Source organism: Oncorhynchus mykiss, chromosome 3 (assembly GCF_057628025.1).
Source record: "Oncorhynchus mykiss isolate SJ-2025 chromosome 3, ASM5762802v1, whole genome shotgun sequence".
NCBI classification, from domain to species: Eukaryota; Metazoa; Chordata; class Actinopteri; order Salmoniformes; family Salmonidae; genus Oncorhynchus; species Oncorhynchus mykiss.
This window is the reverse complement of record NC_143024.1, coordinates 37,179,332-37,204,121: the sequence shown is the minus strand read 5'-3', so window position 1 is coordinate 37,204,121 and position 24,790 is coordinate 37,179,332. Positions and strand designations below refer to the sequence as shown.

The 24,790-nt window shown below is 41.1% G+C and overlaps 3 protein-coding genes across 5 annotated transcripts; 2 read left to right on the top strand and 1 right to left on the bottom strand.

Moving 5' to 3' along the window:
- The first annotated feature begins 156 nt into the window (after positions 1-156).
- LOC110515750 (protachykinin) lies at positions 157-2,247 on the top strand. The gene is made up of 5 exons (XM_021594530.3): positions 157-458; positions 678-780; positions 887-910; positions 1,189-1,245; positions 1,336-2,247. The coding sequence occupies exons 1-5, from the start codon at positions 318-320 to the stop codon at positions 1,344-1,346; spliced, it is 336 nt and encodes a 111-aa protein (XP_021450205.1). The 5' UTR covers positions 157-317; the 3' UTR covers positions 1,347-2,247.
- LOC110515724 (septin-7) lies at positions 1,807-13,607 on the bottom strand. Of its 2 annotated transcripts, XM_090229169.1 has the most exons (13): positions 11,756-13,607; positions 9,603-9,709; positions 7,565-7,665; positions 7,261-7,395; positions 6,424-6,541; positions 6,067-6,159; positions 5,523-5,619; positions 5,393-5,444; positions 5,122-5,250; positions 4,202-4,222; positions 3,451-3,586; positions 3,011-3,153; positions 1,807-2,785 (listed from the first exon to the last, which is right to left on the bottom strand). In XM_090229169.1, exons 1-13 carry the CDS (start codon positions 11,886-11,888, stop codon positions 2,746-2,748), a joined length of 1,305 nt encoding a protein of 434 aa, XP_090085295.1. In that variant the 5' UTR covers positions 11,889-13,607; the 3' UTR covers positions 1,807-2,745. The 2 variants fall into 2 exon arrangements, with proteins under 2 accessions (XP_090085295.1, XP_090085296.1); XM_090229170.1 differs by lacking the exon at positions 4,202-4,222 and having other exon boundaries at positions 11,756-13,601.
- A 577-nt stretch (positions 13,608-14,184) lies between these two features.
- Positions 14,185-24,736, top strand: LOC110515676 (serine/threonine-protein kinase Nek10-like). 2 transcript variants are annotated; one of them, XM_090229173.1, is made up of 23 exons: positions 14,185-14,324; positions 14,561-14,676; positions 14,845-14,905; positions 14,993-15,148; positions 15,235-15,330; positions 15,682-15,723; positions 15,822-15,900; positions 15,987-16,054; positions 16,709-16,939; positions 17,308-17,482; positions 17,730-18,012; positions 18,161-18,238; positions 18,339-18,403; positions 18,488-18,636; positions 18,992-19,113; positions 21,887-22,182; positions 22,272-22,343; positions 22,455-22,509; positions 22,655-22,865; positions 23,017-23,128; positions 23,303-23,392; positions 23,575-23,613; positions 23,706-24,627. In XM_090229173.1, the coding sequence occupies exons 9-11, from the start codon at positions 16,710-16,712 to the stop codon at positions 17,730-17,732; spliced, it is 408 nt and encodes a 135-aa protein (XP_090085299.1). In that variant the 5' UTR covers positions 14,185-14,324; positions 14,561-14,676; positions 14,845-14,905; positions 14,993-15,148; positions 15,235-15,330; positions 15,682-15,723; positions 15,822-15,900; positions 15,987-16,054; position 16,709; the 3' UTR covers positions 17,733-18,012; positions 18,161-18,238; positions 18,339-18,403; positions 18,488-18,636; positions 18,992-19,113; positions 21,887-22,182; positions 22,272-22,343; positions 22,455-22,509; positions 22,655-22,865; positions 23,017-23,128; positions 23,303-23,392; positions 23,575-23,613; positions 23,706-24,627. The 2 variants fall into 2 exon arrangements, with proteins under 2 accessions (XP_090085299.1, XP_090085298.1); XM_090229172.1 differs by lacking the exons at positions 14,185-14,324; positions 14,561-14,676; positions 14,845-14,905; ... (14 more) ...; positions 22,455-22,509; positions 22,655-22,865 and having other exon boundaries at positions 22,906-23,128; positions 24,469-24,736.
- The last annotated feature ends 54 nt before the right edge of the window (positions 24,737-24,790 follow it).

Below are 24,790 nucleotides of genomic sequence, written 5' to 3'. Positions count from 1 at the left end.
GAAGCAACAGTGGTTTACCCCTTCAGAAATAAAACACAAAGACAAACCTACTGACTCATAATATGACCTAATTATGTTACAACAAAACGGCTTGACATTGACATCCACTTAAGCTCTGTCTCTGCATAAAAACGCCGGCGCGCCGATTGTAATGTCACGCCAATGGATAGACGCACTTCTCTCTGTTAAAATTTGCTCCATGGGGTATTCCAGCAGGCTGCATCTTTGAACTATTGATATTATAGGTATTCTGTATTTATTCAGGCCATTAGTCTGGTTTTATCAGTGAAGTTACTCTCATCAAATAAAATAAACGCATGAAGAGGAACAACTTTACGCACAGCACACCTGCTAACACGATGAAGATAATTCTACTCATGGTATTTTCCCTCGTTTTGGCAACTGTCCTCAGCCAAAAAATCTATTTTGACGACAGTTGGAGAGAAGACAATGAAACGGTAGGACATTTCTCTCAAATTGTCAAAAACATGTTTGCCTATAGTGTCATTGTCGAAATTAAGATTTTAAAAAATGTTTCAGCACTGTCCCTTACATTTGGAAATGTGGACTATTTAGGAAGCAGCCACGGGCAGTGATAGGCTTCATAATTTGCATCTCATGATTAGCCTAGGCTACATTCAAATGAATAAGCTAAATTGTGGATTTTATTTATTCAGAGCAAATGGCCACAATCTGAGCAATACAAAGAAATCCTGAAAAGAATGACTCGAAAACCTGAGTCACGCAAATTCTTTGGTCTTATGGGGAAAAGAGGCTCCGGTATGCTAACTACTTCCTAATTATAATTCAATATTTTAAAGGACATGTATTCTATTTCTATAAAAGCTAATCTGTATTTTTGCTTTTTCCCTTCCACTCTTTGCAGCAAAATCCCAGGTAACAAGAAGAAGTAAGTGTTGCATGCATTAGACATGGTTGGCAATGACAATTTCAATAGCATTTAACTGAGGCTACTAGTATGAAGATATCAATGGGATACAAGGCATAGAGATCCTATTAAATGATATAATTATATATGATAAAGGTATGAACACCACTAAAGTATAACTGTTCTCATGCCATATACAATTCCTGCAAGAGGCTCTCTGGTGTGTAATGTCAAAATGGGATTACTGTGGGAGATATACTTTTTTCAGTCTGAAATAGCCCTACTCTCACCTTTTCCAGGGCAGAAATTTGAGTCTTTTGTTGGACTGATGGGTAAAAGGAGCTCAGAGGAACAAGGTAAAATACCAGCATTTAGTGTATCTGACTCATTCTGAATGATTTTTTCTTTCTCTTAGGACATACTGTTGATTACTGTTATTCCTGCAGGTTCCTTCTAATGGATATTCAAAGCAGCTACATACAACTTTGAATCAAAAGAATCAAGTGTGAACCAGGATGCACTGAACATGTGTTTGCATGATTGTTTCAGTCACGCGTGATGTCCAATATTTTGAAAACATTTTGCATCAAATTAAACAGTACTTGCAAAAATTGCTTTAGACAATTAAGGAAGATGCATATTACTGTGGTGTGAAATGTAAAATCTTTTCAGGCAAATAACCTGTTAGTGCTCTGAAAACATTCATATTGTGCATGTAATGTGGCAGAATACTTACATCAAAAGTAAAACCACTAAACTGAGAACCGCTGTATGAAGGTGGAGACATGGTGCAGACAAAGCAGATGAATAAACTACAGAGCAAAATAAGTATCACAATTAAACTGTTTAAATTTCAGTAGGCCTACTGAACGTAGTAATGCAGTATCAACATGCATCTCTTATCAGAATTCATTACATTACAAGTCTATTACATGTTTATTAAGTGACTTTGTACAATACAAATAAAAAAAATACAGATGAGTACATAGCCAAAGCAAAATATGGTGTTGACTTTCCTTTCCCACATAATCTGATGACACGTGGAGTTACAGAAATATTCCTTTCATTTATTTTTGCTCTTTGTAGGACTACTGAATGTATTTTGAACAGTCAATCCTCTTCAGAAACTGGTCAAAGCTTCAGAAAAATTCTCCATACAAAAAAAAACAAAAAACATTACTTTAGCTGGCTCGGTATATATAAAAAATAAACTAACTGAAATATAACATTTATGAAGTTAATGGTGGTCCAAGACTAGTGAAATTTGCTAAAAACAGAAGAAAGCGTTACATTTTGGAAAAAGCTTCAGCCATAACAAAACCCAAGGTGCATTTTACCCTCCAGATTTCCCATTACTCCTGTTGAGAGACTGAGACAGTCGTTTCGTGTTAGGCTACATTGCATGGGGAGCTGTTCAGTATGAGGTTTATCTGTTACACTTTACTAAACAAAAATGATTTTGTAAATGCCATTTCCTTTTCCACATCATTGAAGATCTTTTGTGCATGTAAACAAATAAAACCACTGAAACATGATTGTATAACAGTTCATTTTTTTGTTGTTGCTCTGCATTAAACAGTAGACATCAGTTGTTAAATAGACAATGCAACCTTGGGGGGAAGGGGGGGGCAGTATTCAGTTATATATGGGTTTGGCCTGTCTAAGACAGTAAGTTTCATGAAGGTAAACACATTCCTTGGAGAAGTCCACAGGCAGCTCTCTTCCGGTCATTGTGACAGTACATGCAGACCCAGCTGGGCTGTACATGAGCTTTGGTGTTGGTTTGGTGCCACACACAGATGTCCGAGCTGGCAACATTGGCAACAAGTACAACTTGGTGTTTCTGCAGACTGTCTCTAAAATATCTTCCCCTTCTTTTTGTTCTTTTCGAGAGTCCTGTAGAGGAGAATAGTATTTAAGCCAATAAAATGACGCAAACATTTACAAACAGTGGTTGAGGTGACTATACAGTGACATCTAGTGGGACACGCTGGTATTACATTCTGCACAGACCATTGTGTCTAGTTTAGTTGTTTTCTCTATCCAACAGACAACACTAAATAGAGCTACTTTAGTAACAACCAAAGTCACCACTACAGTTCAGGTGCATGACAGTGTTACCTGGAGGCATCCAGTCTCTGTTGCTCCAGGCGCTGATTGGTCTCCCAGTTGGCCCGGTCATCCTCAAACTGGCGTCTCTTCTCCTCCAGCTCCTTGTGCTGGGCCTCCAGATTCTTCTTCATCTGCTCATGACGCCTCGAGAGCTGCAGAAGAGACATTTTGAAAACAAATTGAAAAGGCATGATCACAACTGTATGACTCACTGAAAAAGTGAATTGTTGCTAAGACTATCCTGGTTAAATAAGTGTGCATTTAGAAATGTAGCACTTCAGAGAGGGGCAGTGAAGTTCCACACACGTCATTAAACACTCACTGTCTCACTAAGACTTTCAGTGCATCAACACCCACCAAAAAGTGACAGTGTTCATGCATCAGGAAGTAAGAAGTCAAACCATACGGTAGAGGTCAGTAGTGTAGTAAGGCAATGTGACTGATGTTACCTCAGCCTCAGAATCTTTCAGCTTCTGGATCTTCTCCTTGACCTTCATCTCAAACACCTGTTCCATTTCCATCTCCATCTTCTTCATCTTGGCCACGTGCTCCCGCCGCTCCTCCTCCATCTGGGCCAGGGGGCTCCTGCAGGGTCACACACGTATGCATGCAAACAGTCAGACCAGTCCTACAGTGCACCGACCCCCTCCATCACACTGGATTAATCCGCACAGTAATGCCACCCCCATTTTCCTGCAGGGAATTGGTACATACAAGGATCTATGCATGAAAGGAACGGTAGGACCCAACAATATGGCGACTGAAGTGTGGAAAAGCAGAGGGAAGAAGAAACCCAATTTGCTCTGGAGCAGGGGACTCAAAGACCAGCACCAAGCAATCATGGAGCTGAGTTAGCTAAGCTTTAGGCTAGTGAGTAACTGTAGTGAAATAGTGGTGCTTTGAGATGTTAGCTTAGCTAAATGTTAGTAAACGCAATTGAACGTGAGAAGAAGCCACCAGTCCAACTACGCTAATTACATTTGAAGTATTTGCAATGGCATATGCATATTTCAATTCCCAGTTGACTTCTCAATGTTGGCATCTACAGAGTTCCTTGAGACATTGTCCGACATAAGGGGGAAGAAAGGAGAGAAAACTGAACTGGGAAAAAGAGAACCCAGACAAAGGAACACAAACAGGGGAGGAAAAATATATAATTTTTTTTTTTATGATCTAAGGAAACATAAATTGACCACTTACATGCCTTCACCTGTGTCATGTCTAAAAAAACAGAAACACACACACACTTAGCATGCTGTGATGAAACCATGCACTACGACAACGGAAAAAAAAGAAACGGACTGACCGCACTAACAAAAAACATGGACTAAGAACAAAACATCTCCTTTCTCACGGTAAACAAGGAAAAGTTCACAAAGAAACAAAACTACTTTTCAAGAGGCATGAAACGGTGTGTGCAGTAGTAGCCTTACATTAGTAGCATGTGTTTGGTGCGTAGCTGTGCGTTAGGAACCGCAGTGTGTGAGGGTGTCTCAGTAAAGAGCTAAGATGCTGAGGGTGGTTGGTGTACATAAAAGGGTCTTAGGTGTGAGCGCAACAGTGTGGAATTTAAAAGGGATAGTTATGGATTTTGGCAATCATGCCCTTTTCTACTTCCCCAGAGTCAGATGAATTTGTGGATACCATTTTTATATCTCTGTGTCCAGTATGAAGGAAGATGCTATCTAGCGCAATGCTAACTAGCGTAAGTGCAATGACTGGAAGATTATAGGTATAGACTACCAGCCATTGCACTTACGCTAGTTAGCATTGCGCTAGATAGCAACTTCCTTTAAACTGCACAAAGAGACATAAAAATGGTACCCCAGAGTTCATCTGATTCTGAGGAAGTAGATAAAGGGCCTCATTGCCAAAATTCTGAAGTATCCCTTTAGGCTGTAATACCTGCATTTGGAATAATGGCCCTATATTGGAAAAAAATACCTCCAAGAACACTACGACAATAACATCCATTTATATACAGCCTAAATATCACATCAATATGATAAAACATTTCAGATGTCTAGTAGATTATCTGTCAGGTAAAATATGCCATTGATCATTGACAAAGAGAGTTAGGCTATGCCTAATAGAGAACCGTTGGTAGCTGTTGGACTTACTTGGTCGACTGTTGACCCTTGACCCTGTTGTTGTCCTGTCCGTTGTAGGTGACAGCCGCCAGCTTCCTGCTGCGGTAGTTCTCATAGTGGACGTTATTGGTCACGTCCTTCAGGTCCTGCATGTGGGTTCTGTATGCACACAGAAAGACAGACAAAACAAGTCTTAGAATCCTAGCAAGTTGATGCTATGGTCCATGTGGTTGAAAAAACAGCATTGTCATTTCCCCCCATTTTCTATAAATTGTTGTAACTTCATGTTTCGAGTCTGTACCTGATGAGCATGTCTCGTAGGATGGTGAAATCACAGTGGTCTCCGTTCTCAACTGCAAGGAAAGACAATCAACACATATTCAAACCGCTCTCCAGAAGGAGCCTTACTAATCTCCCATCATGCCTGGTACCTTCTGCCACTCCCCATGGGTACTGTCGTCCTCTGGTCCTCTTCCCATTCACCTCGATGATGGTGTTACTGCCCACCACGGCCAGGGGCAGACGGTCCTGCAAGCAAAATAACACAATGACGTGTGAGACGTGTGTGTATATGCAACAACCAAAATATTTGGTTTTGCTGCAGGAATTCAGATATTTTACACAGCAATTTGTGATGATTTTGGAAAAAAGCTTGACATGCTGCTTGATTTAACCATTTTATGCTGTAAAAGTGAGTTATTGGTTAAAATGTCCAGCAGTCTTTTATTTGGTGTGTTTTACTGTTTTAGGTGGTAATAGTGCGGTGACTGGGAATTTGCACGCCCTCGCACAATAAGCGGGGAATTGTTGATTTTGCAAAAACGAATTGCGACACCCATTCCAATATCCAGGCGGGACTCATGTAGCCAAGTGCCTCACAGTTTAAATGGCTTAAGTTCATTGGTTCATAAATAGTTTAAGTTCATTGGTGCATGCATGGTGTTTAAAACTACTCGCAGTACATTTGTGTCATACCTTGATCTTCTTCACCAGTTTGTTCTCCTCCTCATCATCCGTCTCTGGGAACTCGTAGATCTGGATTTTGTGCTCCAGGATTTCCCGCATGATCTGAGGGAACGTTCAGTATGTTTTATTAACAAGGACCCCAATGACAATCCAAAAGACATGTGGGACAGTTCTTTATCATGTGGTATCAACTCCATTCAGACTGTATGAATGTACTACCCAGAGGAAATTCCGAAGGCATCGTCAGAGCAGTATGTGGAATAGGAAAAGGCCCATTCTGCCCAAACAGTCTATTTCTATCTGCAACAATCAAGTCTTCGTCTGTGTGGACCCTTGATGCCCCACCCCCAGACAGAGCCCACTGACCTGCTTCTTGAACCGTTGGCACTCCTCTGGGGTGAGAGTGTCTGCTTTTGCGATCAGTGGGATAACGTTCACCTTCTCATGCAACCGTTTCATAAACTCAATATCCAGAGGCTTCAGTCTGGAGGGAGACATGACATAATAACATTAATACCATAAATGGTGGGGTATGGGTACTGATGGACAGATTCAGTCCAGTATTTTCATAGCAAACCACAAAGCTCACATTTCTTTCCTTAAATATATTAACTAATAAAAAATTGCAATGGAGCTCTAGTAGTGTGAACAAACAAGCAATTTATCAAAGATGATGACAACACAAATAACTATCGTCTGTGTCCCCAGAACACTTTCCCCAGCTGTTTCTCGTTAGCAGTGTCACTGTGCAAGGCACTCGAGTGTGAGTGAGCTATATCAGCTGGTGCTGTGAGGAGTGTGTGCGTGTGAGGGGTCAGTGTGTGTGTGAGGCCAGCATAAGCTGCTCATTCTAAGAGCCTGTCTCAACACTGACTGGGGGATTGTAAGGACAATGTCCCATAGAACAGAGTATGAACAGTGAACGCATGCACACACCCCATTTACCCCACAGCCACGACACACACAGCCTTCTCTGACAGAGAGCCGATGCCCTTTAGCACTATCAGTCATATGAAACACAACTATGGATGTATACTGCAAAACAACCCTAAAGAGAGAAAAAAGCCTAAGAGGCAGTAGCCAAAAACGATTGAAATTTCTAATATGGGGTAGTGCACTTTACACTTCTGAAATCTTAGTAAATCTTAAGTCCTCCCCCTTCATTCACACTGTCCGACCTCTCTCCCTACCACCTAGACTCACCCGTGTCCCGAGGGGGCGATGAAGTAGAGGCAGCACTGCACTCTGCTGTCGGGCATCAGTCGTCTGTTCACCCGCGACTCACAGTTGAGGAAATCCTCAAACTTGCTGTCTATGTGGTCGATGACCGGCTGCCAGCTGCGTGGTACATACAGCCACAGGGAGGAAACAAACCCATACACATTGAGCCAAAACGGTCACAACTTCCTGGAAACCTGTTCGCAAGCTATGAGCTGAAATGGCTGTCAAATGGGTCAAGATCAATGCATTGATTGGAGCCAAAATGGAGTTGTCAAACTTTGCGTACCAGTTGCTATTGTCCACAGCGTCGCCGAATCCTGGGGTGTCGACTATTGTGAGCAGGAGCTGGACACCACCTTCCTTTACTAACACTTTGGATTGCTCCACCTGGGAAATACAGAGTTATATTAGCATTCAATAGCTGTCTTGTCTAAATGCATACTGGTTACTGTTCATATTTGGTGTATGACAGTGAGATAGTGAACAATACAACTTTCCTAAGAACTGTCGTAAGAATATAAAGCACTCACTACACCTCTGGCTGTTTAACAATGCAGGACCCAATGCGTTCAGCAAAATGCCGTCTCCACAAGAGAGTGTTTGCAACAACACAGAAGAAATGAGCATACTGCCAATCCCAATGAAGGGAAAGAAGAGGACCAAAACACCCTCTCAGGAAGACACCTTGTCCCCAATTGTGTAGCACACATCGAGGACAGTGGGTGACTATCATTCTAGCTGCATGTATCAACATGCAGTCTAACACTGTGTTATTACCTAACTATGCAGAGGAACCAGAAAAACAGACAAGGTTATGTGTGGCGATAACGTTGGGTTTTGGAGACCAAGTAGAGCAAGTTTCTCTACTAAATGACATGCAGTGCCTTCAGAAAGTATTCACGCCCCTTGCCATTTTCCACATTTTGTTGTGTTAGTCTGAATTTAAAATGAATGATTGAGTTTTTTTTGTCACAAGCCTACACTTCAAAGTCGAATAATGTTATTCACATTTTTTTAACAAACTGATTAAATAAAACGAAAAGCTGAAACGTCTTGAATCGTGCAGTGAATTTCAAATACAGATTCAACCACAAAGACCAGGGATGTTTTCCAATGCCTCGTAAAGGGTACCTATTGGTAGATGGGTAGAAGAAGAAAAAGCAGCCATTCAATAGCCCTTGGAGCATGGTGAAGTTGTTAATTACACTTTGAATGTTGTATCATGACACCCAGTCACTAAAATGATACAGGCGTCCTTCCTAACTCCGTTGCCGAAGAGGTGACTTTTAAAACAGTTGCAGCATTTAAAATGGCTGTGATCGGAGAAAACGGAGGATGGATCAACAACATTGTAGTTACTCCACAACACTAACCTAAATGACAGAGGAAGCATGTACAGAATACAAATATCCAAAAACATGCATCCTGTTTGCAACAAGGCACTAAAGTAATATTGCTAAAAAAATGTGGCAAAGCAATTAACTTTTTGTCCTGAATACAAAGTGTTGTTGGATTTGCCCCAAACACATTACTGAATTCCACGCTCCATATTTTAAGCATAGTGGTGGCTGAATCATGTTATGGGTATGCTTGTAATCACTAATTAAAGGACTGGGAAGTTTCAGGATAAAAAAGAAACGGAATAAAGCTAAGCAAAGGCAAAATCCTAGAGGCTAACCTGGTTCAGTCTGCTTTCCACCAGACAGAGATGAATTCATCTTTCAGCAGGGCAGTAACCTAAAACAAGGTCAAATCTACACTGGAGTTGCTTACCAAGAAGACAGTGAATGTTCCCGAGTGGCCGAGTTAAATCTACTGAAAATCTATGGCGAGACCTGAAAATGGTTGTCTAGTAATGATCAGCAACCAATTTGACAGAGCTTGAAAAAAACATCTCAAATTATTTTTAAAAAAGTCCAATTTTGCACCATCCATGTATGGAAAGCTCTTGGAGACTTACAGCTGTAATCGCTGCCAAATGTGCTTCTACAAAGTATCGACTGAGACACAAGGGTGTGAAAACTTATGAACATGCATTTCATTTTCAATACACTTGCAAAAATGTACAACAAAAAAAACATCATTATGGGGTATTGTGTGTAGATGTGTGCGAATTGTTTTTGCTTTCATTCATTTTGAATTCAGGCTGTAACACAAAATGTGGAATAAGTCAAGGGGTATGAATACTTTAGTCTGCTCTATATCGCAGAATGTGTTTCAAATTCCAAGGCATCAACACGGAGGCAAACTAACATGGTCATCAGTGGAAGAAGAATATTCAACAAGAGAATACAGGACTGTTAAGCAGAAGTGTTTTAAACTACCTGTACAGTCTTTTTGACTCTGTGTGAAGGCCCAGGGTATTCTGACGAGTACAAATCTGTTAGGAACAGAGAATTGATCAACGTGGACTTGCCCAATCCCGATTCACCTAGAAAAAAAGAGAATAAAAACAGTTGCAGTAAAACAGAATCTATTTATTTTTGATCATAAAGCCTAATGACAGTGTTGCTACATTAGGGTCAGTGTCATTTTAAAATGAGGGAATCAATGCAACTCAAATCAACATACTGGCCTAGTGTGCACAGTATAACACGTAGCTATCTATACCAGCAAGAACACAACATTTAAAGATATAAGGGAACACTGACATTATAAAACAGCTAACCATACATGTTGAAAGCAGGTACATCCCACTGTGTGATAGCTATTCATGCGACTTTAGAGGCATCCAATGGTACTATAGAAGCAACGAATAAAGCCCAGCCAATAAATCCCAAAGGTCATTGATTGGGCTATTGACATTTGTCCAAGACGACCATCCATCTGAATGATTGTGTAGGGCTAGGACAACAGCTCCTATTCTGAACATGGCTAGAGAATGCCTTATCATGCCGGCTGTGTGGTCTCGTTTATCTAGCCATTGTGTGCCTGGTTTCCATGCTCCTGGTGAATGGAATCATTAACGCAGTGGAAATGACCACTGGCACTGACCTCAATCGTCAACGAGCTGCTGTTTACAGGCTACAGTATTGGGAGTTGAGCGCTACCATTTCTGTGTTGAGTGATTGCACTTGACAACGTGCATTTCAATGCCCATCTTCATACTCCTGTGAGTATGAACGGCTAGTTTATATCAACACACCAGTGTTTTCCAGGTAATGGAACAGGTTGGCGTGCTGCGTTCAGCGAGGCATAGTGTGCTGTGCCAGTCACTGCTGATAACGCCAGCCCTTTCTCACACTACCAGTGACATGGGCTCAAAGCTCCTCAGGACTGGATAGAGGAGCTAGCTCTGCCTACTGCTGAGGCAGAGTGTTTGTAACAGTATACAAGACTGATATTGCTGAATTAGCAAACGGTCAAACTATCAACCATTATTTTTTGCTATAGATTTTGTATTAAAAATGTACAAAAATGTATACAAAATCCACTGCAAAAAATTAAATGGTTGATAGTTTGTTTGCTAATTCAGCAATATCAGTCTTGTATACTGTTACAAACACTCTGCTTTAGCAGTAGGCAGAGCTAGCTCCTCTACCCAGTCCTGAGGAGCTTTGAGCCCATGTCACTGGTAGTGTGAGAAAGGGCTGGCGTTATCAGCAGTGACTGGCACAGCACACTATGCCTCGCTGAACGCAGCACGCCAACCTGTTCCATTACCTGGAAAACACTGGTGTGTTGATTCAAATTAGCCTGCTTCACATATGCAAAGTATGCATCGTTTGTGATGCGTTCGCATTCACAGAAATAGGACTTTAAAAATCATATTATTATTCTCATTGCAGCAATCAGGCTGGCGAAATCTTCAAGGCATTTTTGGGCCCCAACAGCCAACTTGGGCACCATCCAACACATTGCCTTTAAAGGACATTTTATACAGCAGGGTAAATCATGGTGACTTGTTTAAGAGGAACCCCGTTGCATGTGAGTGCCTGGCAAGGCAGGCATGTTTAGATAGAATGACAAGTGTAGCCTAACTTCTTTAAATTGATCAATGATAAACCCATGAATGGCTCAGAAAGAGGCTGTTGAAATGCGAGACAAACTATTCTTAGCAGTGAGGGAGAAATTCTGCTATGCCGACCACAGGAAATGGTTTGACCCAAAGAAACATTTTCCCTCCAAACAGTGACTGATTAGCAAATTAAGGTCCTGGGCGAGTTCAACGACCGCATCTAAGTACTTCAACGGCACTCTTGTATTTTTGATAATACTGCGCAATGTTTAATAAATCAATGCTATTTTAATAGGCAGGCAGATGTGAAAAAAAGTCAAATGAGAGAGGTTGACAGAGGAGGTTAACCACACACACGCACTTTGCTTGCACATAACTGTGGTCACACACACATTCCTGTCTACAAATTTAACTTACCATATACAGCCTTACCTGGTCAACTGTATTGTGTAAACTGAAATGACTGAAAACATGACTCGGTTGAACCATGACCTCAATATATGAATAGCATTTTCTTACCCACAACCATCAGGGTGAATTCAAAGCCTCTCTTCACTGATTTTCTGTACACTTGATTGGGAAGGCTAGCAAAGCCCACATACCCCTCCAGATTCTTTTGTTGCTGGAAAGTAACATACCAGCACAACATCATCACCACCACAGCTTTTGCAATGTTATGTAACAGGCCTAGGTTACTTTAAAATTAGGATAAAGTAATTCTGATAATCAGGCAAATCAACATCAGCCTAACTGACCAATCCATCCATACTTACAGCTGTTTTATGGAAATAATCATGTGATGTGGTCCAACGTGAGGTAAGAGCCAAAGGAGAGAACACACACGACAACAGTCAATATCAGCAATAATCCTAACAAATAATTATTTTTACAGAATCAATTTCACAAACTGGAAAATCTGGTGATAAATAACATGTTATGCTTGCTAGCCTAAGCACATCACAGAGTTGGATAGTATGATAATGTTATTCATTGTTGTTGGCTTCACCATAGGGTATAACAGAGTCCAATCTCTGTTGATTCCCTTAGCCTTGGACTGTTGTTCAAATGTTTTCAATTAAAAGCCTATGTCAGTGCGAAATTATCGTTCAAATTGTATGTCTTCTTTATGTCCATGCAAGAAACGTTCAATGCGTCATATGAGTGAGATCACTATCTGTACACCAGTGGAGGCTGGTGGGAGGAGCTATAGGAGGACGGGCTCATTGTAATGGATAGAATAAAATAAACTGTCAAACCTTGTTTTCATGTGTTTGATACTGTTCCAAATATTCCATTCCAGCCATCACAATGAGCCCGTCCTCCCACAGCTACATGGAAAATGTAACAAATCCTTCTTCACGATCATGCTAGCTAGTGTGGTTTCCGTTTCAGTTTGCGGGTCAACTGAAGGAAGTGGTGAGAGGTGTACACTCATGACTGCATGAGAAAAATGTGTATCTTTATCACAATTTAAATAGGCCTTCTTTAATAAAAACCTGACTCATTTTCACTTGGTCCTACCCCAAACCAATTTGAAAAGGCAGACACCCAAAGATACCCCATCTTCACACTTGACTTGTCCTTAGATCTATCCATGGTCTGAGAATCTAACTGTGTTGGCTTGAGCGAGTGTTTATCCTCATCTGTCCCCTTCCCTCAGATTATCAGAACATACTCTGGTTTGCTGTTTTCGACACTATAGGGTGTCACACACACACTTCAATCTATTTTTCAGTGTCGAACTCATGGGGAAATTAAGTGTTTGAAATAGCTGGAAGTAAATACATTGCTTGACGTTGTTTTGCTAGCTAACCATTAACAATGGCTTGCTTGGTGAATACTGGGACAATAATTTAAGGGTAAGGAATTGGTGTTAGCATTTTCTGAATCGTAGGCTAACAAGCCAGCTGGCTAACGTTAGGTGGTGAACATGACGTTATCGCCACACACAGGGGGAAAAAAAGCTAGCTAGCGTTACCTCGATGGAGTTTCCTTAACGAACACCAAATACATAAAATTAGACATTCGCTTTTGGAATGAACCACTAGGTAGGTAAACATTTAGGAAAGGAATTAGTGATGAGGTAGAAAATAACTACACAGGAAATGCCTTAGCTAACGCTAACCTGCTAGCTAAACTAGCAACTCATCCAACAACTGGTGGGGGGACGACTGGGCGTTGGTTACTCAGACAACTAGAAAGCCACGAACAACCATTACTTTAAAATAGCCATTCTGATACAACAAGCTATATATGTCATTTCCAAAGCAGTTTTAGGACATTTTTGATACAGTAAGTAGGCTCACCCATAATGTTGACGTTCGCTGCCGCTCAGAAACCGATCATTCACAACCCGACATTCCGCTTCTTTACCACTAGCGCATACCTACGTACTATGGCCGACGTAATTTCACACCTGAACGACGGAGAGTACGCCAGATACAATGCGTACTGCGATTATGAATAGGACCAAAATTAAGGACCAAACATCTCGCGGTAGTTTGTTCATTTCCTGAGTTATCCACATGCTATCGCGACAACAATATTACATTTTTGCTAAAGAGAATCTCTGTTTTGATTTTATTTATTTTCTATTAACAGAAACCTGACAGAAACTCTGCATCTACTTAACTTTCCAAAATCGGAAGTTTATTTTGCATATAGATAGATGCACACGGGTTAGTAGTTTATGAAAAATAAATATTAATCAAAATAAGAGCTATAAACCTACTTGTTAAATACAGTTATTTAGTATTAATATGTTTATTTATGTACTTGGTGAAACTGGAACAACAACTGAGCTATAATAACAGGGGAAAAAACTAACAACTACATTCCAAAGACAAAATTATCTGGTGACGGAATGTGAAAAGGCGTCAGTTGTATCCATAGAAACTACCACATAATAATGTTGCTTCCTCCTATTGGTTAAAACTATCATCAAATTCAGTATGACCTTTTCCAATTCGGGCACATACTTTCCCGTAATATGATCATGAATAAACTGCATCCTTGAAAGAGAAAACAAGCTTGAAAAATAATAATAAAATAACAGGTGTATCCTACATATTTGCCATGGTGAAGGAGGGTAAGTGACTGCTCAGTGGCTCAAAGGAAACACGTTTCTCCTTTGTCTTGTGTTCCCTTGTAGTCGATGGCTGCATTATTCCCGAACTATGTCGCACATGTTGTTGTTCAGTTACTAGCTACCGCTAAGCTAATGTTTCTAAAACATACCATTTTTATTTGTATATTGAGAGCAGTTGCAATGTAGCAAATGCCATGATATTGATTGCATTATAATATTGTGTCAATTATCGGAAGTTGAACCTCAGGTATGACCCATTGAAGCAGAAGGGAGTTTGTGTAATGCCCAACCCATTTAAAAAGGTGAGAAGAGCAGACAAACTACTCCAGAAGTGAAAGGGACCAGACAACAAGTAAGTCGTATTGAAGTAATTTCAGTTTCAGTCAATTCAGATACTGCACATGCATAATGTCAAAATAGGCCTACTTTTTTAAGGACATTTTCAACTAAAATATTCGCACACAACTGATATCCTGTTGTGACTGGAATAAAATGATTCACCAAAAGGTAACATTTTTAGGGAATCACATGATCTCAGGAAACGTCTGTCCCTGCTTGAAACTAATGCTCACAGACACCAGGTAAGGACATGTCAATTCATATGAATGTCAAACCCTCTATTTTGTGTACAATATGATGTGATCAGGTTTGTCTGCCTGATATTCCAGCTGCTGCCTGACATTCCAGGTGGCAGCATTGAGACAGTCATGTAAGGTCCGCAACAGTGGAGGAACATCCCAGACCGCTCTCCAGCTAAATAATGCACGCAAAAATACGAGTCAGATTCACATAATCTCTGAAGATCCTGAGCTGGGGAAATTCAGGTATATCCCTAAATAATGCATTTAGGATTCCTTAAATATTATTGATCACATAATTAACTTTTCTTACACATCTTTCCTTCTAACAGTGCAACATACAGAAATCAACATTGTTTCAACAGTCATCCTCAACATACGCTCTTTTTGGAGATCCTTACCTCTTTGGTCAAGAACAGACTGTGCAGGTAGTCTCATACACGTTCAACAATTTTTGTGCAGCTGATGTTGTTGATGAAGGTCTTGAAACTTGCTCAGTTGTGTGTGTACTTCCTTTGTAGTGACTGGGTCGACCATGCACCACCTGAGTCTGTCCTTAGAGTGCTCACGTGTCTACAATTGCTTATAAGAGAACCCCTTTATCATGTAAAACGAATGATGGTACTTTTCTTCCTTCAACTTCATATGATGTAAAATAGATATGACTTGTGCTGCCTTTATTTTATGACTTGTTGACAAAAACCTGACAAGAGAACCAGACAATTGAACACTCTGAATTCAGGTGTATTTTTTATTCTCTTTATACCCTCTCTTTTCAGATAGTTTTTCATCAACTCCAAGCTGTTGATCTTCTTGCAAGGGTAAATTTACTTAAAATCTATTTTAAAAACCTTAAAGTCTGACAGCTTGCATTGCTTTTTACAGTTGCCGCTTTCTGTCCCGTTCACTCCCTCTCCAGTACATGGAGTTGATGTGCAGCAGTTACCTGGAGTGTGGAAAGCAGACATTTGCCATGGAGAAGTTGGTCACTATGACATGTGAGTTATCATATCCCCCCAAAAAGTAGCCTGTATTTCCCTCAATGTCCTTCCTTATCATTCCTTGTCTCTTCATTCCTGAATAGATATGTTTCAGAAACTGTTTGCAGTGGAGGACCAAAGGCAGTGGGTTATTGAGAGTGGAGCTCATAAGGTAAACAAGTGTAACAATTGCACTGCCTCATACAATATACTGTAGGATTGTGTTAAATAAAGAACTGTACTCCTAACCGACTGTTAGTCTGATGTCTTATCCCCATTACCTGTGGATAGGTTTTTTTCTGTCTGGGAAAGTAGTAACTAATGAGCATATAATGACATAAGATTTCATGCTCATGCTCAGACCCTGGTTGGTTAAGCTCCTATGAACACGTGACAGCAGTGTGTTACTAGGTTCCCTCCTAGCACTCACCTCATTGGCTGAGAGGTAACTGCTCTTATAAAGGGACCTTGGGACATCATGCATACCTTTTAGTAAGAGTATACACTGTAACTAATACTTAAATACATCACTTGATCTATCCCCTTGTTCAGAATGCAAGGAAAAGATAGGAGAGTTGTCAATCGTGGAGAATCTTCTTGTTATACTACAAGATTATGACTTACTGTCCATAAGGTACAGTGCCTACCTCCCTAATCAGTCACACACTATGCGTTCATCTTTGCGCAATAAAGTTGCTTCAAAATAAACAGTTCGCCTTACACCCCCATCAACAGCATGACTATATCACTGGCAATAACATGCACCTTCCAATGTCTTGCTTTGATGTGTGTTTTGCATATCCATTTTTCTTTGTGTCCCTTTCAGGATGAATGCAGAGTTGCTGCGGCTACTTTCCCCGGTGCGGCAGGTGCGGGAGCATGGGAGGGAGTGTGAGGGCCTGCCGGTGCTGCTCAGCCTGCTGCACGGGGAGCACCTGAAGCTGATGTGGAGCGTAGTGTGGGTCCTGGTCCAGCTGTGTGAGGAGCCAGACACCAGCACCGGCAACTCTGCATTCACCTGGGGAGGGGTGCAACAGCTGTTCCACATTCTCGACAGGTGAGAGGCTACCCCTGGATAGACTAAAGAAGTATCATAAAAGTTCATGGAGAGCATAGACTACTCAGGAGTACACTGGGTCAAATGCAGTATATTGGGTGAGGCCTAGGTTAGTGCATATTATGACCCTGAGAAAATTGTTATTATGAGAAAATGGTATGCAACCTCTGGTTAGGCTAAAAATGTCACGCCATGTCTCTGTTTCACCTATTCCTGTGATTGTCTCCACCCCCTCCAGGTGTCGCTTATTTTCCCCAGTGTATTTATCTCTGTGTTTCCTGTCTTTCTGTGCCAGTTTGTCTTTTATGTTTAGTCAAGTCAACCAGCATGTTTTTCCCATACTCCTTTTGCTATTCTCCTTTTTCTAGTCCTGGTTTTGACCCTTGCCTGTTTCTGGACTCTGTACCCGCCTGCCTGATCATTCTGCCTGCCTTGACCACGAGCCTGTCTGCCACTCTGTACCTCCTGGACTCTGATCTGGTTTTGACCTTTTTGCCTGTCCACGACCATTCTCTTGCCTACCCCTTTGGATTAATAAACACTGTAAGACTCCAACCATCTGCCTCCTGTGTCTGCATCTGGGTCTCGCCTTGTGCCTTGATAAAAATAGTATTTCAAACTTTAGAACATATATTAATCAAGAGTTACTTAAGAGTTTAGTAGGTCAAAGAGAGTAGTTGAAACATTGGTTAGTGCATATTATAACCATGAGAAAATTCAGTTGATGAGAAAGCAGTATGCAACCCAGATCAGTAGACTTCTGTAATGTACTGTATGTTGTCTGTTCTAGTGAACGGGCGTACGTTTCGGACCGCCCCTCTATCGAGGCCCAATGCAGCGGGACGCATTCCAGAGACAGCACATCAGTGAGGAGCTCAGTCCACAGGAGGATGTGGACGACACCATATCTCTACAGTCAGGTAGGAACACACACTGGATATGTTGACTATAGCTCATACAGATTGATCTACGTCGAACATAAACTTATGTAAATGTTTGTCTTTATTGCTGCATGCTGTGCGGCTCTGACTGAGCTCGTTTTGGATGACACCACTGCACATCAGGTGGTTCAGGTAAGGGCACCTACCAACAAAAAGAAACCGAGTATTGGCTGCCATTAGAATGGTCAATGAACTGGGCAGTATTTAGGACTATGATATTAATTCAGAATAGTGTTAGTGTAAAGGACATTTTTGAAATGCGTTCTCTTTGCTTCGTCAGGAGAATGGGGTCTATGTAATTGCGAAATTGATTCTGCCACAACGCTTTCTCAGTGGACCAAAAGCAATATCCCTACAGGTATTAAACACGCATTAGATAATGGTGTAACTACAATTATCATGTCATGTTTGTCCTTATACTGCAATGATAGTAATTATGTTATTGTTGATGTTGACAGTGCTATGCATTTCTGAACCTACCTTTCCTCTTCAGCATGGAATGTAACCAACATCTGTTTTTAAGGTGATGACATATCTTACATTTCTTAAAGTCAGTGTACATATTCTTTCCTTTCAGAAAATGTATGAAAATAATTTTCTGTTTCAGGCTCTATCCTACAGATTTATTTGAGATGTTCATTGATGTTGGACATTATGTGAGAGACATCCCTGTCTATGAAGCACTTCAAGCAAAAGTTTCTCTCCACACGGTGACACAACTACTCTACTGTAAAAACGACTATACGTAACATACAGGTAAACACCAACATATAGTGTCTTAAAAGGTTGTTGGGCCACCACAAACCAAAACCGCTTCAATGCGTCTTGGCATAGATTTTTACAAGTGTCTGGAACAATATTGTGGAAGCACCTGCTTTCAATATACTTTTATCCCTCATTTACTCAAGTGTTTTCATTAATTTGGCAGTTAGCTGTACATCCAAGGGCCCTCTCCTGTCTCACTTTACCTGTTAAATACATTTAGATTGTAATGTAAAGCCCCGTATAATAATGAAACATTTACTATTTTCATTACTTGTTCTCTGCAGCCATTATTACCCTACTCCACTCTGTGAGGATTGTTTACTGGTTTGTGTTGGCTTGCCTTTAGCAGGAGGAATTGGACAGTCTGAGGGAGAGTATTGAGACTTTCGACCAGAACCACCCTCCTCTGAGAGTGATCAATGGTTACTCCATACTGGACCTTCTAGGCACTTCGGCAGTGTGTTCAAGGTAGAGCCTCCCACTGAGCCATTTATCAGTGCCAACCTTAACGTGCCTGTAAGAGTGGACACATGACAGCCATTACAATGTGGTTGTGATTGATGTGGCATGTCTGATTGTGCTTGGATTTCAAGGACTCATGATCATGAATTGTAATCACTAGAATTTAGCTACCTCTGCATGCTTGAGTTTGAATTTGTACAATTTGGCATGACTATGGAGTGATTTTAGTGCCAAAAGAAATTGAATCAGAAATGTATTTTGGCACTAATATTTTTTTTATTTCAGATTTTTTTGTTTAACCTTTATTTAACTAGGCAAGTCAGTTAAGAACAAATTATTATATACAAGGACGGCCTACCAAAAGGCAAAAGGCCTCCTGTGGGGATGGGGGCCTGGGATTAAAAATATAAATGTAGGACAAAACACACATCACAGCAAGATAGACAACACAAAACTACCTGAAGAGAAACCTAAGACAACAACATAGCAAGGCAGAAACACATGACTACACAGCATGGTAGCAACACAAAACAATGGTACAAACATTATTGGGCACAGACAACAGCACAAAGGGCAAGAAGGTAGAGGCAACAATACATCACGCAAAGCAGCCACAACTGTCAGTAAGAGTGTCTATGATTGAGTCTTTGAATGAAGAGATTGAGATAAAACTGTCCAGTTTGAGTGTTTGTTGCAGCTCGTTCCAGTCGCTAGCTGCAGCGAACTGAAAATAGGAGCGACTCAGGGATTTGTGTGCTTTGGGGACCTTTAACAGAATGTAACTGGCAAAGCGGGTGTTATATGTGGAGGATGAGGGCTGCAGTAGATATCTCAGATAGGGGGGAATGAGGCCTAAGAGGGTTTTATAAATAAGCATCAACCAGTGGGTCTTGCGACGGGTGTACAGAGATGACCATTTTACAGAGGAGTATAGAGTGCAGTGATGTGTCCTGTAAGGAGCATTGGTGGCAAATCTGATGGCCAAATGGTAAAGAACATCTAGCCGCTCGTGAGCACCCTTACCTGTCTATCTATAAATTATGTCTTCGTAATCTAGCATGGGTAGGATGGTCATCTGAATCAGGGTTAGTTTGACAGGTGGGGTGAAAGAGGAGCTATTACAATAGAGGAAACCAAGTCTAGATTTAACTTTAGCCTGCAGCTTTGATATGTGCTGAGAGAAGGACAGTGCACTGTTTAGCCATACTCCCAAGTACTTGTATGAGGTGACTACCTCAAGCACTAAACCCTCAGAGTTAGTAATAACACCTGTGGGAGGTTTGGCATTCTTCCTACCAAACCACATTACCTTTGTTTTGGAGGTGTACAGAACAAGGTTAAGGGTAGAGTAAGCTTGTTGGACACTAAGAAAGCTTTGTTGTAGAGCAATTAGCACAAAATCCAGGGAGGGGCCAGCTGAGTATAAGACTGTATCATCTGTATATAAATGGATGAGAGAGCTTCCTACTGCCTGAGCTATATTGTTGATGTAAATTGAGAAGAGCGTGGGGCCTAGGATCAAGCCTTGGGGTACTCCTTAGTGACAGGCGGTGGCTGAGACAGCAGATTGTCTGACTTTATACACTGCACTCTTTGAGAGAGGTAGTTAGCAAACCCACCCAAAGACCTCACAGAGACACCAATACTCCTTAGCCGGCCCACAAGAATGGAATGGTCTTCCGTATCAAAAGCTTTGGCCAAGTCAATAAAAATAGCAGCACAATATTGCTTAGAATCAAGAGCAATGGTGACATCATTGACGACCTTTAAGGTTGCATTGACACATCCATAACCTGAGCTGAAACCAGATTGCATACCAGAGAGAATACTATAGACATCAAGAAAGCCAGTCAGTTGATTATTGACACATTTTTTTAAAGATGCTACAGTGAGGGGAAAAAAGTATTTGATTCCCTGCTGATTTTGTGTTTTGGGTCATTGTCATGCTGGAATAACCATCCATGACCCATTTTCAATGCCCTGGCTGAGGGAAGGAGGTTCTCACCCAAGATTTGACGGTACATGGCCCCGTCCATCGTCCTTTTGATGCGGTGACGATGTCCTGTCCCCTTAGCAGAAAAACAACCCCAAAGCATAATGTTTCCACCTCCATGTTTGACTGTGGTGATGGTGTTCTTGGGGTCATAGGCAGCATTCGTCCTCCTCCAAACACAGCGAGTTGAGTTGATGCCAAAGACCTCCATTTTGGTCTCATCTGACCACAACACTTTCACCCAGTTGTCCTCTGAATCATTCAGATGTTCATTGGCAAACCTCAGACAGGCATGTATATGTGCTTTCTTGAGCACAGGTGAGATCTTGCATGGAGCCACAGGCCGAGGGAGATTGACAGTTCTTTTGGGGTTTTTCCATTTGCGAATAATCGCACCAACTGTTGTCACCAAGCTGCTTGGCGATGGTCTTGTAGCCCATTCCAGTCTACAATCTTGTCCCTGACATCCTTGGAGAGGTCTTTGGTCTTGGCCATGGTGGAGAGTTTGGAATCTGATTGATTGATTGCTTCTGTGGACAGGTGTCTTTTTTATACAGGTAACAAGCTGAGATTAGGAGCACTCCCTTTAAGAGTGTGCTCCTAATCTCAGCTCGTTACCTGTATAAAATACACCTAGGAGCCAGAAATATTTCTGATTGAGAGGGGGTCAAATACTTATTTCCCTCATTAAAATGCAAATCACTTTATAGCAGGGGATCAAATAGTTTTTTCCCTCACTGTACATTATCTGATTACTTCCTAAATAACTCCCATAATACCCCTCAGGTGCCTGACAACCGACACAGACTTGCGTCCAGACATCGTGGAAGTCAGCTCCAAGATCTCTGACATGATGAGGTTCATGGACAGCTTGTACACCTCCCAGAATGCTTTGGAGAGGAGGGCCGGAGCGAGACAGGAAGCGAGCACAGAAGTACTTCCTGGAGAGCCATCGGGGCAGGGGCAACTGCCGCCACTCCTCTAAAGACCAGGAGAAAACCACTAGTAGGACTGATGAGTCCATGGTACCATAATTCTTTTTAGGCCACAGCTCAAACCAAATAAAAAAATACACCGCCAAGGTAAATCTTCCCTGGATTATATGGCCATAATTGATGTTTCTCATAAAACATTTTCTACCATGTTGATTATGATCCATGTGTTTATATAGATAGTGGCTCCGATGGAGCTCTAGATCCCTCTCATACCAACATCTCCACTGCCTCGGGGTATAAACACGCTGGTGAGCACTTGAATTCAAAATGCTCACTTGAATTTAGATCTTTCAACTACTAGGAGTATTCCCAAGTGTACTGTTTGGATTGGAATCAATTGATCTTTGTTATTGTTAAAGGGCCTGTAAAGAGCAGCGTCAGTGCTTCTGTGGCAGATGAACAAATCTTAGCTGTGTGAGTCTGATGATCATACTCTGATATATTATATGTTGTTGAATATTACCCATATCATCATTTCATCTGAAGAGTGTCTATACTGTTTGTGCCATGACAACAGTTTGTCAGTCAAGTGATAAAATAACCATCCTGTTTTCCTCAGTGGTGAGTTTGCTGTTCTGAAGCCAAGACCTCGACCAGCTAAATTGGGTCATTTTGAAGGATGTTCTGCTTTCCTCCTTTAACTCTTTAGTTAAATGGCTTCAACTCAACTGATAAACATGTGGGTTTCATAGCGTCAGCAGGAATCTGTGTATCTCAGAGGAAGGTTCGGCAGACCGGTGATCCCATCCAAAACCCCCGGTATCACTCAGGTAAGTCTATATGTACTTTAGATTTTCATTGGATTTAGAGTTCCGGTAATATAATGAGAACTATGTACCAGTTAGTTGGTGTATACAGTATGTCTAGACATTTGAACCATTATATTTAAAATCATACTGTTTTTGACCATTTTATGTTCAGCTTCCCCCAGCTCTTCAGCACAGTGTCAAACGGTCGGGCGATTGAGAGATTCAAAAAGTCCCTGTTCCACTACGGAAGCAGTCATAACAGTCTCAAGGTGGAGCTTAACAAGGTTAACAAGCTTAACAAAGTACAAGACACCAGAAACTTACAACAACGTTAGAGCGGTCTGCGTCAACTATGGAGTTGCACTGCGGTAGTTAGAGTGGCATTGTAAAGCCTATATACCAGTCTTGTTCATCTAACGGGTTAAATCTGTATGTGTTGATCTCCATTTTGTTTCCAGCTGCTCCAGGGTTCTCCAGAGCTAATGGAGTCGGGCTCTGCCAGCTCAGACTGGTGGTCTCTGGTCCAGTCTTTTGTGCTGCCAAACAAGGTACGCTAACCTCAGTGCTAGTGCAAACTGGTTAACATAGCAATCTAACAGTACTGAGGCAAGAGCCACTGCTACATGATTGTTGTGTGCTCACATTGTCTCCCATGGGGGTTGCTATAACTCTGTCTATGTGTTTACAAGCCTAAAATTGATCTGCTAACAAGTCTAGCTTTGTGCTACAGGTGGTATGGAAAATGGGAATCAGCTATGAGCAGATGCAGGTTAGTGTCTGAGATTTTTTTTTATGTATAGAAATAAATACAGTAAGTTAGCCTGTTGAAGTTGACATATTTCTGGACATGTGGATGTCTAGGTCTGGCTGAAACGGAGAAACTGGAAATATGGATGGTATAAGTGATAATTCCTTTCAGGCCATTATAGAGGAGGTTCTGGAGGAGAATGGATAAAACGCAATGAGGAATGACCAGGGTGCAACGGGGACAAACAAGTGACCTCCATCCTTATATATCATATCTTTATTAGCATGCTAGTGTTTTCCAGTCACACTGTGGAAATGGTCTAGCCCTACATTTCTTTGAGAGGCTGATAACCTGGACACACAGTCTGCCTAAAGGGGAAGTGTTTCACGACAGGCTCAAACAGAGACAAATAGGGTCAGAGTACTGATTTCGGGCAAAATAAAGCATTCATACTTCTCTATAACATATGCATATTAGACTATTTATGGCTTAAGACATTGAAACTGTATGGTTACTTGGAGTTTTTCCTCTTTGTGTTTGCACTGAGCTAATGTACTCATGCATTGATCATATGTACAAATCTATACCGTTTCTAGGGTCTTTCTCAGTGGGGTACTGTTGTGTGATTATTTTGTGATCTCTCTCTCGCTCAGGTTACACTTTCTTTAACTCTAAGTAGACTCAGGATAAGGATTTTACTGCTTTATTTCTAGTATTAAATTGCAGAATCACACATCAGGTGGCATGTTCCTAATGTCTCTATACAATGACTTTGTTGTTGTTGTTGAGGACTTTTGCACAGTTAAGTAGTCTACTTCCAGATGGTATTCTATGTTAAACGTTATTAATTGTACATTTTAATTTGTTTCTCAACAGCTATGCTTTGAGGAAATCTCAGATGAAGATCGATGCACTTTCTACCTACGTTTAACTTTTAACAGACCGGTATTCGTGTACTCAGGTCTGTGTGTTAATATAAACTCTTGCATGTATTTCTATTACATGGGAAATAAATCGATTGCTGTGGAGAACCCTGTTTTGTATGTCTGGCTTTAGATTATTGAGCCACTCATGAATATTTCATATCGTTATTGTGTGTATACAGTAATGAGTGTAATTCTCTACAAAGACCACAAGGGGCAGTATCAACCTTTGTATGGAGTATTGGCTCCTGTCAAGATTTTTAAAAACAAAATGA